At 31.1% G+C, this 15126-nt stretch overlaps 1 protein-coding gene across 3 annotated transcripts; it reads left to right on the top strand.

Moving 5' to 3' along the window:
* The first annotated feature begins 979 nt into the window (after positions 1-979).
* Positions 980-12067, top strand: LOC101502238 (calcium-dependent protein kinase 1-like). Of its 3 annotated transcripts, none has more exons than XM_073367518.1 (8): positions 980-1000; positions 2953-3825; positions 4040-4183; positions 4312-4464; positions 9661-9776; positions 9975-10142; positions 10652-10876; positions 11621-12067. In XM_073367518.1, the coding sequence occupies exons 2-8, from the start codon at positions 3006-3008 to the stop codon at positions 11741-11743; spliced, it is 1749 nt and encodes a 582-aa protein (XP_073223619.1). In that variant the 5' UTR covers positions 980-1000; positions 2953-3005; the 3' UTR covers positions 11744-12067. The 3 variants fall into 3 exon arrangements, with proteins under 3 accessions (XP_073223619.1, XP_004498060.1, XP_004498061.1); XM_004498003.4 differs by lacking the exon at positions 980-1000 and adding an exon at positions 2337-2491; XM_004498004.4 differs by lacking the exon at positions 980-1000 and adding an exon at positions 2377-2491 and having other exon boundaries at positions 2884-3825.
* The last annotated feature ends 3059 nt before the right edge of the window (positions 12068-15126 follow it).

The raw sequence follows: 15126 nt of genomic DNA, 5'->3' as shown, positions 1-15126 counted from the left end.
AAATCAATTTTTTTGATATTAAATCAATTTGTAAATTGATGAGAAACTTAATCAATTTACCAAATCATATTTAATGAGAAAATTAATGAAAAAATTAATGAAAAAATTAATCAACTGTACAATTTGGTAACAAATTGATTAATCGCAAATTGTCCAATTTGGTAAGTAGCAAATTTGATAAATATAAAATTAATTTTAGCAAATTGATTAATCACAAATTGTACAATTTGGTAAGTAGCAAATTATTATTATTATTATTATTATTATTATTTATTAATATATTTTTATTATTATTATTTATTAATGTATTATTTATTATTATTATTATTTATTAATTTAATTATTTTTAATGTATTAAATTCATATAATAATGGTTAAAATGACAAAAAAAATCAAAACCCTAGTGTGAGACCCTTGAGCCAACGACCTCCAACTAGATGAAAATCATTTTTGCCTTCAGCTGGTCACACCTTGAGCTAACGAATTTCTACTGGATTCCAAAAGTAGGACAATCAAATAAATAAAATCAGAAGTGGGGTATTTTGGTGTAAAAAAAAAATAGAGAAAGTAACATTCCTCAAATACGATCCCTTCTTAAATATTTTTTATTATAATTATAGTTCAAAAGTCACATTTTTTTACTCAAATCAAGTTAACTCATTTTATTATTAATAGAATTCAAAATACAATTCAATGTTGAATAAAAGTTAGTACAAGCAATATGAGAGATAGATACTCTTACCAACAAATGAATATTATCATTAACTTTTCACCTAATAAAAACAACTTTAAAATTTAAAATTGTTGTGTGTAACTGAAGATCCTTCGAGCTTTAATAATAGAACCATATTCTGATATGTTAAATTTTACATTAAATAAGTCATCAAGTTTAGATATGACATTTCTAAGATCAGAAGCTAGAATCCAACAGAGAGGATGCAACAAACCCAAAGCTTCAAATTATTTTGCTTGGAGTTCATCTGCCTCGAATGTGTCCTTGGTATGAACAAATTTACTTTGAGCATCCCTTACCCACATTCCTACACAGTGGTTTTCAACAAACTGTAGAAGGGAAACACACTTGATTTAAGTCATGTTTACCTTGTGAGAAAATTCATAGCCCGAAAGAGTACAACTTCCGGTGATTCGATCTTGTTTCTCTCAAAGTATAACATTAGTCTTTTGTCAAAATGCTCCATGGCAGTGCTTTAACTGTTATAGCCGTGTTTTGTTTCAAGAGCGTACTCAATTTTTTTAAACACAACATTATTTCTTTTCATCTTCTTTATAATATCCCTTTTAAGAAATTCTAAAATAGCTCATTTTTTAAATTATACAACAAAATAACTTTTTTGCCATGGTATAGTAACATGAATTGGCGTTTTCATTTGGACTGCGGAACGCGTTTTCATCGCTTCCCCACGGATTTTTGCGCCAACATACTCTTTATTGTTTTTTATATATATAGATATATTTTATTTTATATCCATATTCTCATATATATATATAATACATATTCTTATGTAAATTATATATATTTTTATTTATATTAAAATAAAATCAATAAAAAACAATATAAAAATAAATGTAGTAATAATAAAAATAATAAAAAAAATATTATCAGATATAAAGCTAAAACACTCACCCAAAATTTTTAAAAGATAAAAGAAATGACTTAAAAAGTAATTTTTATTTTTTAATTTTAACATTATGATTCTTAAAATAATAAGACTTAGATTTAGAGTTCAGTTAAAGTCTAACAAAAAATTATTTTAGTGAACATTCCAAATTATTATCTTGAATGATTTATTTTTAACTAAAACTCATTATTCACTTTATGCTAATTACTTAATTTAAAAATTCATTTGTATAGTTATAACTTATTATTAAAACAATAATAATTCATATGGTAATAATATATACCCATTTTACAAATAAAATTACTATTTCAATTTAAATTATTTAATATTTATTAACTAATTATGATTTTTTTATGATAAAATAATTATGAATATATAACTTTATATATTTATCTTTTGAAATATATTATTTATTTTATAAGATTTATTTAACTTTTATTATAATTACTTATAAAATAATACATATGATGGATGTGATCATATGACAATATAAATATTTTTACACTGATAATACATAACATAATTAAACTATTTTTAAATAAATTCTTAATTACATAAGTTAATATTTTAAATAAATTATTAAATTGTCAAAAAAAATAAAAGGAGAAAAAAATTATATCAATTTTTTAATTAAATAATTAAAAAGGTATGTTAAAATAAGAAAGCAGATTATTGCAATATTTATTTATTGAAAAAAAAATTGAACTAGCTAACTTGGAAATAAACGAAAACGAAGCACACACAGAACCATAGTCTCATCTTAATAACAAAACCAAATCAAACACAACAAGAAACAAACATTTTTATTGTCTATGTAATTCTCCAATCTCAACGACTAGGTAAACTCAAAGGTTGGTCCAACTTCTTTCATTTCCTCAAGTTTATTCTTAGTTTTTCTCTCAACTCCCTTTACCCTTCCTTTTCTGTGTACTACTTCAATCCTTTTACTTTATTGAGTTTCTTTTGCTCTTTTTAATTCCTGATTTATGCTCTTTTGATGCATTTATTTAAACGGGTACTTTTAAAATTCAATAAAGTTTTATTTTTTCTTTATTTTACTAACTGGAGCTGTTCGTTACTTTTTGCTGATTTTTAAAACTTTTGCGTTTTCCCTGCACTTTTCTTTTTGTCAATATCAATCATTAGCTATTAATCTTTTACAATAATATATACCACTCTTTAGTTGATGTTATTGAATCTTTGGATTTGTTTGTTTATAGCAAACTTTTGATGCAACATGTAGGGTTTGACTTAGATGTATGCTATTAAGGATTTGAAGTTTGTATTCAGATCTTGTGTTTTGTGTTAGCAGATGATATAGGAATAGATCTGAGTGATGAAAAGTTGAGCAATTAGTTGCACAAAATGGGGAACACATGTGTTGGTCCTAGCATTTCAAAGAATGGTATTATTCAATCATTTTCTGCGGCAATTTGGCGGTCGCAGTCACCCGATCCTGAAGGATCAGTGTCTACTAGAGGATCTGTAAATGATGTAACAACCAATGAGCCTGAATCTCCTTTGCCTGTTCAAAACAAACCTCCTGAGCAGATAACTATGCCGAAACCAGAAACAAAACAAGAGACGAAATCCAAAGCGGAATCAGAACCAGAACCAGAGAAGAAGAAACAAAGGAAACCTTCTGTGAAGAGAGTTTCTAGTGCAGGACTTCGTGTTGATTCGGTGTTGCAGAGAGAAACCGATAATCTCAAGGAATTCTTTAGTTTGGGGAAGAAACTTGGACAAGGTCAGTTCGGGACAACGTTCTTGTGTGTGGAGAAAGAAACTGGACGTGAGTATGCTTGTAAATCTATGGCAAAGAGGAAGCTCGTAACCGATGAAGATGTTGAGGATGTGAGAAGAGAAATTCAGATAATGCACCATTTAGCTGGACATCCTAATGTTATATCGATTAAAGGTGCTTATGAGGATGCCATGGCTGTCCATGTTGTGATGGAGTTATGTGCAGGCGGTGAGCTTTTTGATAGGATTATTCAGCGCGGGCATTATACCGAAAGAAAGGCAGCTGAACTTATTAGGACTATAGTTGGGGTTGTTGAAGCTTGTCATTCTCTAGGTGTGATGCATCGGGACCTTAAGCCTGAAAATTTTCTATTTGTCAGTCAGCAAGAGGATTCACTACTCAAAACTATTGACTTTGGATTATCTGTGTTCTTTAAGCCAGGTACTTAATGATGGTCATATTAGATTTTTATGAAGTGTTGTTAAATAGTAGCTATAGCACGACAACATAGTAGAATGTGAAAAAAATGCTATTGTTTTGCGGTACGATATTCAGTATAAAATGTTGTCAAATAGCGGCTATAGTACTGCTGAAGCTTCATACGATTTGAAAAAGTAAATACACGGAGAAAACCTGATCGATATTTTTCTTCCAGGTGATACATTTATTGATGTAGTTGGCAGTCCATATTATGTTGCCCCAGAAGTTTTGAAAAAGCGTTATGGTCCCGAAGCCGATGTTTGGAGTGCTGGAGTTATCCTTTACATTCTTTTGAGTGGAGTACCTCCATTTTGGGCTGGTGAGATACTTTTTTAATTTACTTGAACAATATCTTTTTGATCTCTGCTCATGTAAATTTATACCTATATTTATTTTCTTTCTGATTATTGATATCCCTTCCATCTTATGCTTATAATGGTTTTGTAGAAAGTGAACAAGGGATATTTGAACAGGTTTTGCGTGGAGATCTTGACTTTGATTCAGATCCCTGGCCTGGAATTTCTGAAAGTGCAAAAGATTTAGTAAGGAAAATGCTTGTCCGTGACCCTAAAAGGCGGATTACTGCACATCAAGTATTATGTAATATGACTTTTTTAATTGATTTTCTTTAGGTCTTTTTTTTTAATGACAAATGTTAGTATAGTTAGTATTTTGTTGGTGTTGAGAATTGAACCCTCAATATCCTTATGATAACACTGGTAATCAGAATTAAAGAAACGAAAGAATGAATCAAGAATCAGTACCCTAACCCAGAATCAATGTAATTCTGATTAGGTTTTAGTATGGAACTTTATTGAATTGAATAGAATGGAAGGGATGAAGGAATTACAGAGGATCCCGCGATCCTGTTCTGGTTCCACAACCAGTGATAACTTCCCCAATTTCCTAACTCACTCTCCATTAGAACTAACATTCTATTTATAGTATTCCTAACTGCTAACTGTTTTTGTACAGCTGTCAGAGAATTACAATTAGGAAGGTTTCAACCAACCCTTCTTATTCCCTCTTCTATAAGAAGTGCTCAACTTCAGTTGGGTACCAGCCATTTTAAACAATTCTTTCCAAAACTGGCTGAGAAATAAAGGATCCCTGTCAGAAACTATAGTAGTTGGGAACCCATGTAACCTAACCACTTCTTTCAAAAAGACAATAGCTACATCTTTAGCTGAATAAGGATGTCCTAGTGTAAGGAAATGTGCATATTTTGTTAGTCTATCAATGACTACAAATATGGTATCCTTACCTTTAATTTTAGGAAGGCCTCCTATAAAATCCATTGAAATATCCATCCAAACTTGTGTCGGTATTGGTAGAGGTTGCAACAAACCAGCAGGGGCTAATGTAGAGTACTTATTTTTCTGACACACTTCACATCTCTCAACAAAATCCTTGATGTCTGCCTTCATACCTTCCCAAAATAAGAAACTAGCAATCTTCTTGTAAGTTTTGAAATGTCCTGAATGGCCTCAGATAGGTGTCTCATGGCATTCAGCCATAATAACAGGAATTCTGTTTGACAATTTAGATACCACCAATCTGTCCTTATAGTACACAATGCCTTTTTTCAAATGGAAATCTGGGTGTGTGGTAGGAGCAATGATTAAATCTTGCATGACTTTTAACCAATTTGGATCTTGCTGCAATTCTTGAATCCAGGATTCAAATTCTGCCACTGTCAATATAGAAATGGCAGCATACATCATTCTCCTAGAAAGAGCATCAGCAACAGAATTTTCAGTCCCTGGTTTGTATTGGATTTCAAAATCCAATCCCACTAACTTCACAACCCATTTGAATTGTTCATCAGAAAATAACCTTTGTTCTGTTAAAAACTTCAAACTTTTCTGATCTGTTTTGATAATAAAATGCCTCCCCATCAGATAATGTCTCCATTTTTGTATGGCTTGGACCAAAGCCATTAATTATCTCTCATAAACGGATTTTTGTTGAGCCCTTAAGGAAAGCCCTTTACTCCAAAATGCTAAAGGCCTTCCCTCTTGCATCAAAACTGCCCCTAGGCCTTTGCTGGAAGCATCAGTTTCCACTATAAATTCCTTATTAAAATCAGGTATTGCCAACATTGGTAGAGATACCATAGCAGCCTTCAACTTTTCAAAAGCAGATGTAGCATCTGCAGTCCAACTGAAAGAATCTTTCTTGAGTAAATATGTCAGAGGTTTTGCTATCTTGCCATAATTCTGAACAAACCTTCGATAATAACCTGAGAGCCCTAAGAACCCTCTCAACCCTTTTATATTCCTTGGTTGCGGCCAAGACTTCATAGCTTCCACTTTAGAACAGTCAGTAGAAACACCATCTCCTGAAATGATGTGGCCCAAATACTCAATACTTGTTTGACCAAAACTGCATTTCTTGAGGTTTGCCTTCAACTTATTCTCAGTTAACACTATTAAGATGACTTGTAAATGGTCTTTATGGGATTCCAAATCAGGGCTGTATATTAAAATGTCATCAAAAAACACTAGTGTGAATTTCCTCAAATATGGTTTCAAGATCTCATTCATCAAAGCTTGAAACGTGGAGGGGGCATTAGTGAGTCCAAAAGGCATAACTAAGAATTCATAATGCCCCTCATGAGTCCTAAATGTTGTCTTCTCGACATCTTCCAATCTCATCTGTATCTGATGATAACCTGACTTCAAATCAAGTTTAGAAAAAACCTTTGCTCCTCCCAATTCATCTAACAACTCTTCAATTATAGGAATTGGAAATTTGTTTGGAATGGTGACCTTGTTGAGTGCCCTATAATCCACACAAAATCTCCAACCTCCATCTTTTTTCTTCACTAGAATGATAGGGCTAGAGTAAGGGCTGATACTGTTTCTGATCACCCCAGCATCTAACATTTCAGCTACAAGTTTCTCAATTTCTGTTTTCTGAAAATGAGGACATTTGTAAGGCCGAATGTTGGGTATTTCAGCCCCCTCCTTCAGTTTGATAGCATGATCATGCTTTCTAAAAGGGGGTAACCCCTGGATATCTTGGAACACTTCTTGGTGTTGCTCTAGGATCCTCTTCAATGCTTCTGGAACCCTTTCTTCTTTCTGTTTACTTCCCTCTTCTGTAACACAGTGTAACAATAGCCCTTCCCCCTCTTGTAACAGAACTTGCCTGAAAGCTCCATAGGACAGCTCTGTCTTTGTTAATGCAGGATCTCCTGCTATTGTGATTCTAGAACCTCCTCTCATAAGGGTTAGCTCCATTCTGCCAAAGTCAGCCTTTACTTCTCCCAGACTAGCTAACCAGTCTAAACCCAATACTAGGTCCACTCCTTTTAATCCAAACAAATAGAAGTCTTGAATAACTTCTAATTGTTGTAAATATAGTTTGAGTTGGGTACATTTTCCTCTATTTTGAACTTTATGGCCATCTCCCACTTCTACTACATAGGCTGGAGTGTCGTCTACTTTCAGTTTCAACCTGTCCACTGAATCCTTTGCAATGAAATTGTGTGATGCCCCACAATCTATCAATATCACAACAGGTTGATCTTTTATTATTCCTCCTACCTTCCATGATTTACTAGTTGTGAGTCCTGTCATGGAGTACATTGATAATTGCAAGGAATTTAGTGTATCTATCTCATCTTCTCCTTCTAAATCATTCACCTCATCATCCCCTTCAGCTAAAATAAGCATTCTCATTTGTCTATTTTTACACATATGATCTTTATTAAAGGGTTCATCACACCTAAAACATAACCCTTTTTCTCTCTTTTCCCTCATTTCATCACTAGTCAACTTCTTATACTCCCCCCTACTTCTTATACTTCCCCCATTCACACTTCCTACAGAGGACCCTTCTCTTTTACTACTAGTGGCTGTCTGTGGTTCTACAGTGACAACTCTACTATAATTGTTGTTTCTATAGGACCCTGAAAATTTGGTGTTACCCATATAGGGCCTCTTTGTTACTACTGAATTCTTTTGTTCAATGAGAATCACCTTTTGAATTACCTCAGTTAAGGTTTTCAGCTCATATAACCTCACTTCCACCCTAATTTCTTCCTTTAATCCATTAAGAAATATGCCTTTGCCAAAATCTTGGTCAATTACTTTCAAAGCCCCCACATATTTCTCAAATTCCTCCACATATTCATCAACACTTTTTTCTTGTTTTAAAGAAAGTAACAACTCATAAGGGTTTTGTATCATGGAAGGCTGAAAACGTCTTACCACAGCAATTTTGAAGCTTTCCCAAGTGGGAGACAAATTACAGCGTTCCCACCACTGGTACCAGCTGAGGGCTCTTCCTTCTAAGGCGACCATGGTGGCCTGCATCTTTTCTTCATTAGTGACATCTCTGAGAAGAAAATATCGCTCCAATTTCTGGACCCATCCAAAGGCATCTTCGCCAGAAAAAATTGGAATTTCCAGTTTTCTCCACCTATCATGATTTCTGTGTTGTGGGCGACTGTGGTGTTCTTCCTCGTTCTCATTTTCGTCTCCCATGGAAGCATTTTCTCCATTAATCCCTAATTTGGTTGCTATCGCCTCTAACAACGTCTCTGTCCTCCTCAATCGCGCCTCATTCATCTCTATACGATTGCGCATATCTTCTCGTTCTTGACGTAATTCTTCACGTTCTTGGGTCCAGTTTTCATCTTCTCTAGCCATCCTCCTCGTAACAACCATAAGCAAATTTGGCAGCAGCGTGTGAGATCCCAAACCCTCAGGCACCCAGAATTTGCTCTGATACCAGTGATAACACTGGTAATCAGAATTAAAGAAACGAAAGAATGAATCAAGAATCAGTACCCTAACCCAGAATCAATGTAATTCTGATTAGGTTTTAGTATGGAACTTTATTGAATTGAATAGAATGGAAGGGATGAAGGAATTACAGAGGATCCCGCGATCCTGTTCTGGTTCCACAACCAGTGATAACTTCCCCAATTTTCTAACTCACTCTCCATTAGAACTAACATTCTATTTATAGTATTCCTAACTGCTAACTGTTTTTGTACAGCTGTCAGAGAATTACAATTAGGAAGGTTTCAACCAACCCTTCTTATTCCCTCTTCTATATACATTTTTAATAATAGGCTTTGGCCTAATTGTATCACCTTATCACTCCACCTCTTAATTCCTCAGTCCAACCACCAAGTTAACCTTATAACTCCTAATTTTCTGTGATGCTGGTTTTCCTTTCATATTTGCAAGGATGTGGGAGTTAGTTGAACAATAATGATGTTGATTTTTGTGTGGTTTGGCACAATTTTCACTTGACAGTTGTGTTAGTCACTTAAGAAGAAAAGATTTTTCATTCCATACATCAATTTTTCAAAGAAAAATTAATCATTACCTAACATACTTCGCAGCTGGATCTTTAACTTACGAATAAACATGATTTGATCATGTATCAAAAGTTTGAAGTAATAATAAAGACTACATTTTGTTGTCGGTGTGGTCGGTGCATTCTAAAGGTTTATAGTTCTGTTTGTATTATAAAAAATGAAACACAACATATTTGATTATAGGTATTGATATCATGTGCTCATTTAATCATACTTTCATTCATTAAAATGTTCACTTCAATAAGTGTCTCTGCAATATTTTATGTCTCTGGATGGATTGTAATGTAGCCTATTTGGAATCACAAGATTCACGCGACTTCTCCTAAGATACGGGAAATATAATAGTTCTATTGTCGTTTTGTTGTTTAACTTTTTTACGCTTTTAAATTATTATTTCAAAATTTAAAGCAATATGGTATTCCCTTAAACTTTGTTTTTTCATGCATAATTTCCTGCAGGTCATCCTTGGGTTCAAGTTGATGGTGTAGCTCCTGACAAGCCACTTGATTCCGCTGTATTAAGTCGCTTGAAGCAATTTTCTGCTATGAACAAGCTCAAGAAAATGGCTCTTATAGTAAGTCTATGGATGTTGAAATTTAAATGCCGTTCTTTATGTGATTTGGACTTGATATTGATACATAAAATTGAGTGCAACGATAATTACGCTAAATGTGTTAAATTGGAAATCTTTCATTATGGATTTCTGGCTGCAAGGTGAAATTCAATGTTATAATTTGAACCTATTCATTTCACCATCAATTGTGTTTTTCAGGTTATTGCAGAGAGCTTATCCGAAGAAGAATTGGCTGGCTTAAAAGAAATGTTTAAGATGATAGATACAGATAACAGTGGTCAAATCACTTTTGAAGAACTTAAAGTTGGTTTGAAAAAAGTTGGTGCTAATCTTAAGGAGTCTGAAATTTATGATTTAATGCAAGCGGTGAGTATCTTTTTAAGTACATCTTATGAAATAGAAAGAAAACAAGTGATTAGTTTTATGATGATTTACAAAATGAATAGAAAGTGAAGATCTTTTACATTAATTGTTAAGATTTCTATAGATGATTGATTAAATGCAAAAACCGGGCCTTACTGTTTAGAGTTCATTTTGATTGTTTTTGACACGATAGTCCTTGTCCTTAATAGTTAGATCGCATCTTGAAAACTAACTTAACTAATGATACTTTCTTGGTCACAACATAATAAAATCTTCCATAAATTTATTCGTTTGTGAATTTGATCTTTGATATTTATCCCGAGTGGTATATGTGGCATTTGACAGTGTACTTAGATGTTCCCATGAGATACCATAAAACACGTATAAAATTTGATGAAATAGGGCTGTGATGTTTCTTAGAACTTTTACTTTAGATTCACAGTAATAATTTGATCTGTTCTGTTTAATAGGTAAACTCAAATCTAACATATTGCTGTACCTTGGAATTGTAGGCCGATGTAGATAACAGTGGGACGATTGATTACGGTGAGTTCATTGCCGCAACATTGCATCTTAACAAGATCGAAAGAGAAGATCATCTATTCGCAGCCTTTTCTTACTTTGATAAAGATGGAAGTGGCTATATTACTCAAGAAGAACTTGAACAAGCTTGCGATGAGTTTGGCATTAAAGATGTTCGTTTGGAAGAGATAATCAAGGAAATTGATGAGGATAATGTAAGTGGTCTTAAATTCCATATTTGATTGTGTTCAAATAAATTGTTTTTTTTATCCTTTCTACCTACCTCCTCTTTAAACATTCAACTCAAGACATTTTTTCTATTGAAAGAAACAACTGCCTCTTAGTGACAGGCACATTAATAACTTTTGTTGGCTTGATCATCGAATTGAATTAACATTTCTTTGTAGAAACTTTTTCTCCATACACCAAAGTCGGGACTACATTGTTAGACAAGTAACACTGGTTCTTATTTTCATTCAAATTATTGATTTGAGTTAAAATAAAATATTGTGGGACTTGGGAGACATCAATTCATCATTGAATCTACTTATTTTGGACACCATTTTTGTTTGAACATACTCGAGTGGTTCGAAAAGGTGACCTGATAGTAGGTAGTCCAATGAATATTGGATAGACTCTGATACCATCTTAGAATTTGGGTTGGACTTAACACAACCTCACCACACATAACCGGCTTGTACGGTGAGGACTACCCACCACTTATAAACACCTTATCTAATATGAGATCTTCAACAATAAGTGATACAGAAGTTTCTATTGTTTGTGTGTACTTGGAAACCCATCATCGCACTCACTCTCCTCTAAAGTATGAACAAGAACAAGTAAATGAACGTAGTTATATTATATTCAATGTCTGCTGAAAATTTAAACACCTGTTAGTGAAAATATGATGCCTCTTTACATTTATGATTAATATCAATCGTTTTCATTGTATGCAGGACGGGCGCATAGACTATAACGAGTTCGTAGCTATGATGCAGAAAGGAAATGTTCCTATGATTGGTAAGAAAGGCCTGGAAAATAACTTCAGCATTCGTTTCAAGGAGGCATTAAAATTGTAGTATTCATTGCATTTAGTTTAATTGAATTTTTGTTTGAGGGGGCAATTTAGTCTTTCAGCTATTTTGTAATTCCTCTTTCCTTATATATCCGGTGGGGGGGGCAATTTAGTCTTTCAGCTATTTTGTTTGCGTTTAGTTTAATTGGATTTTTGTAATTATGAGAATGTATTAAAGATGACAAGAGGTGTTGTTGTGAACAAATGATAGTGAAGTGATCCTTATTTGAGAAAAGGAACAAATTCCACAAAGTGAATTTCATAAAACACTATGAATTAAGAGTGTTGTACTTGTATGAAATTCATTGTGGAGTTAACATTCGCAGGAGTTTCTATTTGTCAGAAAATGCTAATTTTTATAATACACTTTTGGAAGGACATAACACTTACAACTCATAACTATCTACTCCCTAAATGCACACAACTACAAAAAACATTGGTACAAAACTAAATTTGGACTAGATGTTAAAGAAAATTATACAATCATGCATTTGGACATTGATAGAATTATCGATATTATTTTTTAGTTTATATTTTAAAATCCACTGGGTAATCTTTAATTTAACTGTCACTATATATTTAGATTGCACTGCACTATAAAAAACAAAATTATTTACATGATTTATGAATTGAACTACATATTTAAAATAATTTAGTTAACTAAATTTAATTCAAAAATTAGTTTAATGATTTTAATTTTTTTTAACTTCGATTAAGATCTTTTTTTTTTTCAAAATTTTTGAAATTTAATTTTTTTCAGAAAAAGTTATAGAATTTTTTTTTTCTTCAAAAATTTTTGAGAAAAATCATAAACATTTTTTTCCTGAAAATTTTTTTATTCTTCTTTCTTGAATTTTTTTTGAGAAAAATGGAAAACATTTTTTGAAAAAAAATCCAAATTTTTTTGTTGAATTTTTTTTATTGAGAAACTTTTTATATCTATTTTTCTTGAAAAAAATCGAAAAAATTTTCTTGGAATATTTTTGCCAAAAAATTTTTGAAATTATTATTTTGATAATTTTTTTTACATTTATATTTATAAATCAGTTTTAAATTGATTTAGAACTACATTAAATTTAATTTGAAAGTGATTTTTAATAATTGAAACAAATAATTAGTGTGGTCTTCAATTTTTGCACTATGTACACCCTTAATTGTGCGTGTGATTTGGGATTTCCTCTTCCTAAGGGAACCCAAAACCCACAAAATTATACTTCAATCCAAAACAAAAATACATAGACTGTGGACAACGTGTTTGAGCTAAATAAGTTGTTACTAAAAAATGTGGCTTTTTTTTTTTTTGAATAACCCTTTTTTGAAGAAAAAAAAGTTACTAAAATATTCTCATTTAAAAATTAAATATTTAATTATAAGTCGTCATTTGGAATAGTGACTTTCCAAAGGCTTTAAAAAAAATTCAATTTTTTTTCAATTTTTATTGAAATAACAAAAATATTATATATATATATATATATATATATATATATATAATTAATATAATTCATAAAAATACATAAATAGAAATTTTAAATTACGATAAAATTTTAGGAAGTCCAAGTTCAAAATGAGGATTTCTCAAAGATTTTTTTAAAAAAGAAAACATTTATTTCAATTTTTATTGAAATAAGAAAAATAATATATATATATATATATATATATATATATATATATAATTATAATTAATATAATTCATAAAAATACATAAATAGAAATTTTAAATTACGATTATTGACTAGAGTTGGCTGTAACATTTGGACAATGTTTTTGAGTATGACCAGGTAACCGACATAATGCACATTTTCTTGGTACTTTTTCTTTAACGTCCATTTCAGTTCTAATACGTGTACTATTTGGACGACCTTTTTTAATTTTCGGCATTTGAGGATTGCGTTACAATGTTTCGTCTTCATATGTGAGCCAATATCCTTCATTAAGTATATGTGGAAACTCTTCTTTGTAGATGTCAAATACAATAACAACCTTGTACACGTCAGGTAAAAATACTAAATAGTTTTGAGAGCGTAAGAACGTGCATCTATGACATGTGAACAAGGAACATGTATAGCCTGAAATTTGCCACAATCACACCATTTTCTTTGAAGGTTGACTTCATAATGACCAATTGGTCGCACCTATCTTGGGTTGAAAGAATAATGATAGCAAACAAAAATCTTTGAGAAATCCCCATTTGGAACTTGAATTTCCTAAAATCTTATCGTAATTTAAAATTTCAATTTATGTATTTTTATGAATTATATATATATATATATATATATATATATATATATATATATAATATTTTTGTTATTTCAATAAAAGTTGAAAAAAAGATTGATATATATAATATTTTTGTTATTTCAATAAAATTTAAAAAAAAATTGAATTTTTTTTATAAAAAAATAATGTTTAAGAAATCGCCATTTGAAACTTGAGCTTCCTTAAGGAAGTTGTCATTCCAAATGACGACTTATAACTAAAAAAAAAAAAAAAAGGATGTTTTGATATTTAATTTTCAAATGGGAGTACTTTGATTTTTTTTCAGAAAAAGATTATTCAAATAAAAAAGCCAAAGAAATATAAATAAATGTTGAAAAACCAAAATTAAGAATTTGAGCTTAAATCTTCAATGGTCTCCTAGAGCTATGCGTGGACGGAAACAACCTTGTCTGAAAATTGCCCCTAGGTTGCCGCCCAACATTATTCTTTTGTTCGTTTTGGTATTTTGAAAAATAAATTTAGAAATTAATTCTGATGATGAAGAAAGGGCGAATACTACAAATAAATGCCTCGATGGAGACTCCATATGATATTAGATTTTTGGGTTAAATAAGATGAGAAAATAGATGGTGCACTATCTATATAAATAAATTTTATATTGACAGTGGATATGATTGTTTGATTTTATTGTCTCTATAAAATTTTATAAGTGTGATTAATAAATAATCATTCAATCAATGGTGTATGGTTGACTGTTAGTCTAAAATATTTATAACATAGTAATTACACCTATACATTTTTAGTCTTTATAAAATTTTGCAATTTTGTTTTTTAGACTTTGAAAAAAAACTCATATTTTTTAATTCTATAAAATTATTATGCAACTATTTTTAGTATTTGTTGAAATATCAATATATATTTTTGAATGATTTTTTTTTTTGAATATATGTTTACAATACTATGAAAAGTTTATTCCACAAAAATGAGCTCAAAATTTAATTTTTTGGTCCATATATCAAAGACTTTTATCTTGAATGTGCGATATTTAAAAAATTCATATTTAATTCTCCCAAATTAAAAAAATTTAAAATTTGTGTGAATCAACATTTTATTATGTTCAAAACATGCTGTAAAATATCATTTAAAAATTTAAAAGTGGAAATATATTTC

Source organism: Cicer arietinum, chromosome 4, assembly GCF_000331145.2.
Source record: "Cicer arietinum cultivar CDC Frontier isolate Library 1 chromosome 4, Cicar.CDCFrontier_v2.0, whole genome shotgun sequence".
Lineage (NCBI taxonomy): Eukaryota > Viridiplantae > Streptophyta > Magnoliopsida > Fabales > Fabaceae > Cicer > Cicer arietinum.
The sequence above is the reverse complement of the archived record's forward strand: the minus strand, read 5'-3'. Positions and strand labels throughout refer to the sequence as shown.

Excerpts from the sequence above, each read along its gene's own strand:
- LOC101502238 (XM_073367518.1), top strand. The coding sequence starts at position 3,006 with ATGGGGAACACATGTGTTGGTCCTAGCATTTCAAAGAATGGTATTATT. Across the intron at positions 3,826-4,039 it reads ATCTGTGTTCTTTAAGCCAG|GTGATACATTTATTGATGTA; the intron begins GTACTTAATGAT and ends TTTTTCTTCCAG. Across the intron at positions 4,465-9,660 it reads TACTGCACATCAAGTATTAT|GTCATCCTTGGGTTCAAGTT; the intron begins GTAATATGACTT and ends AATTTCCTGCAG.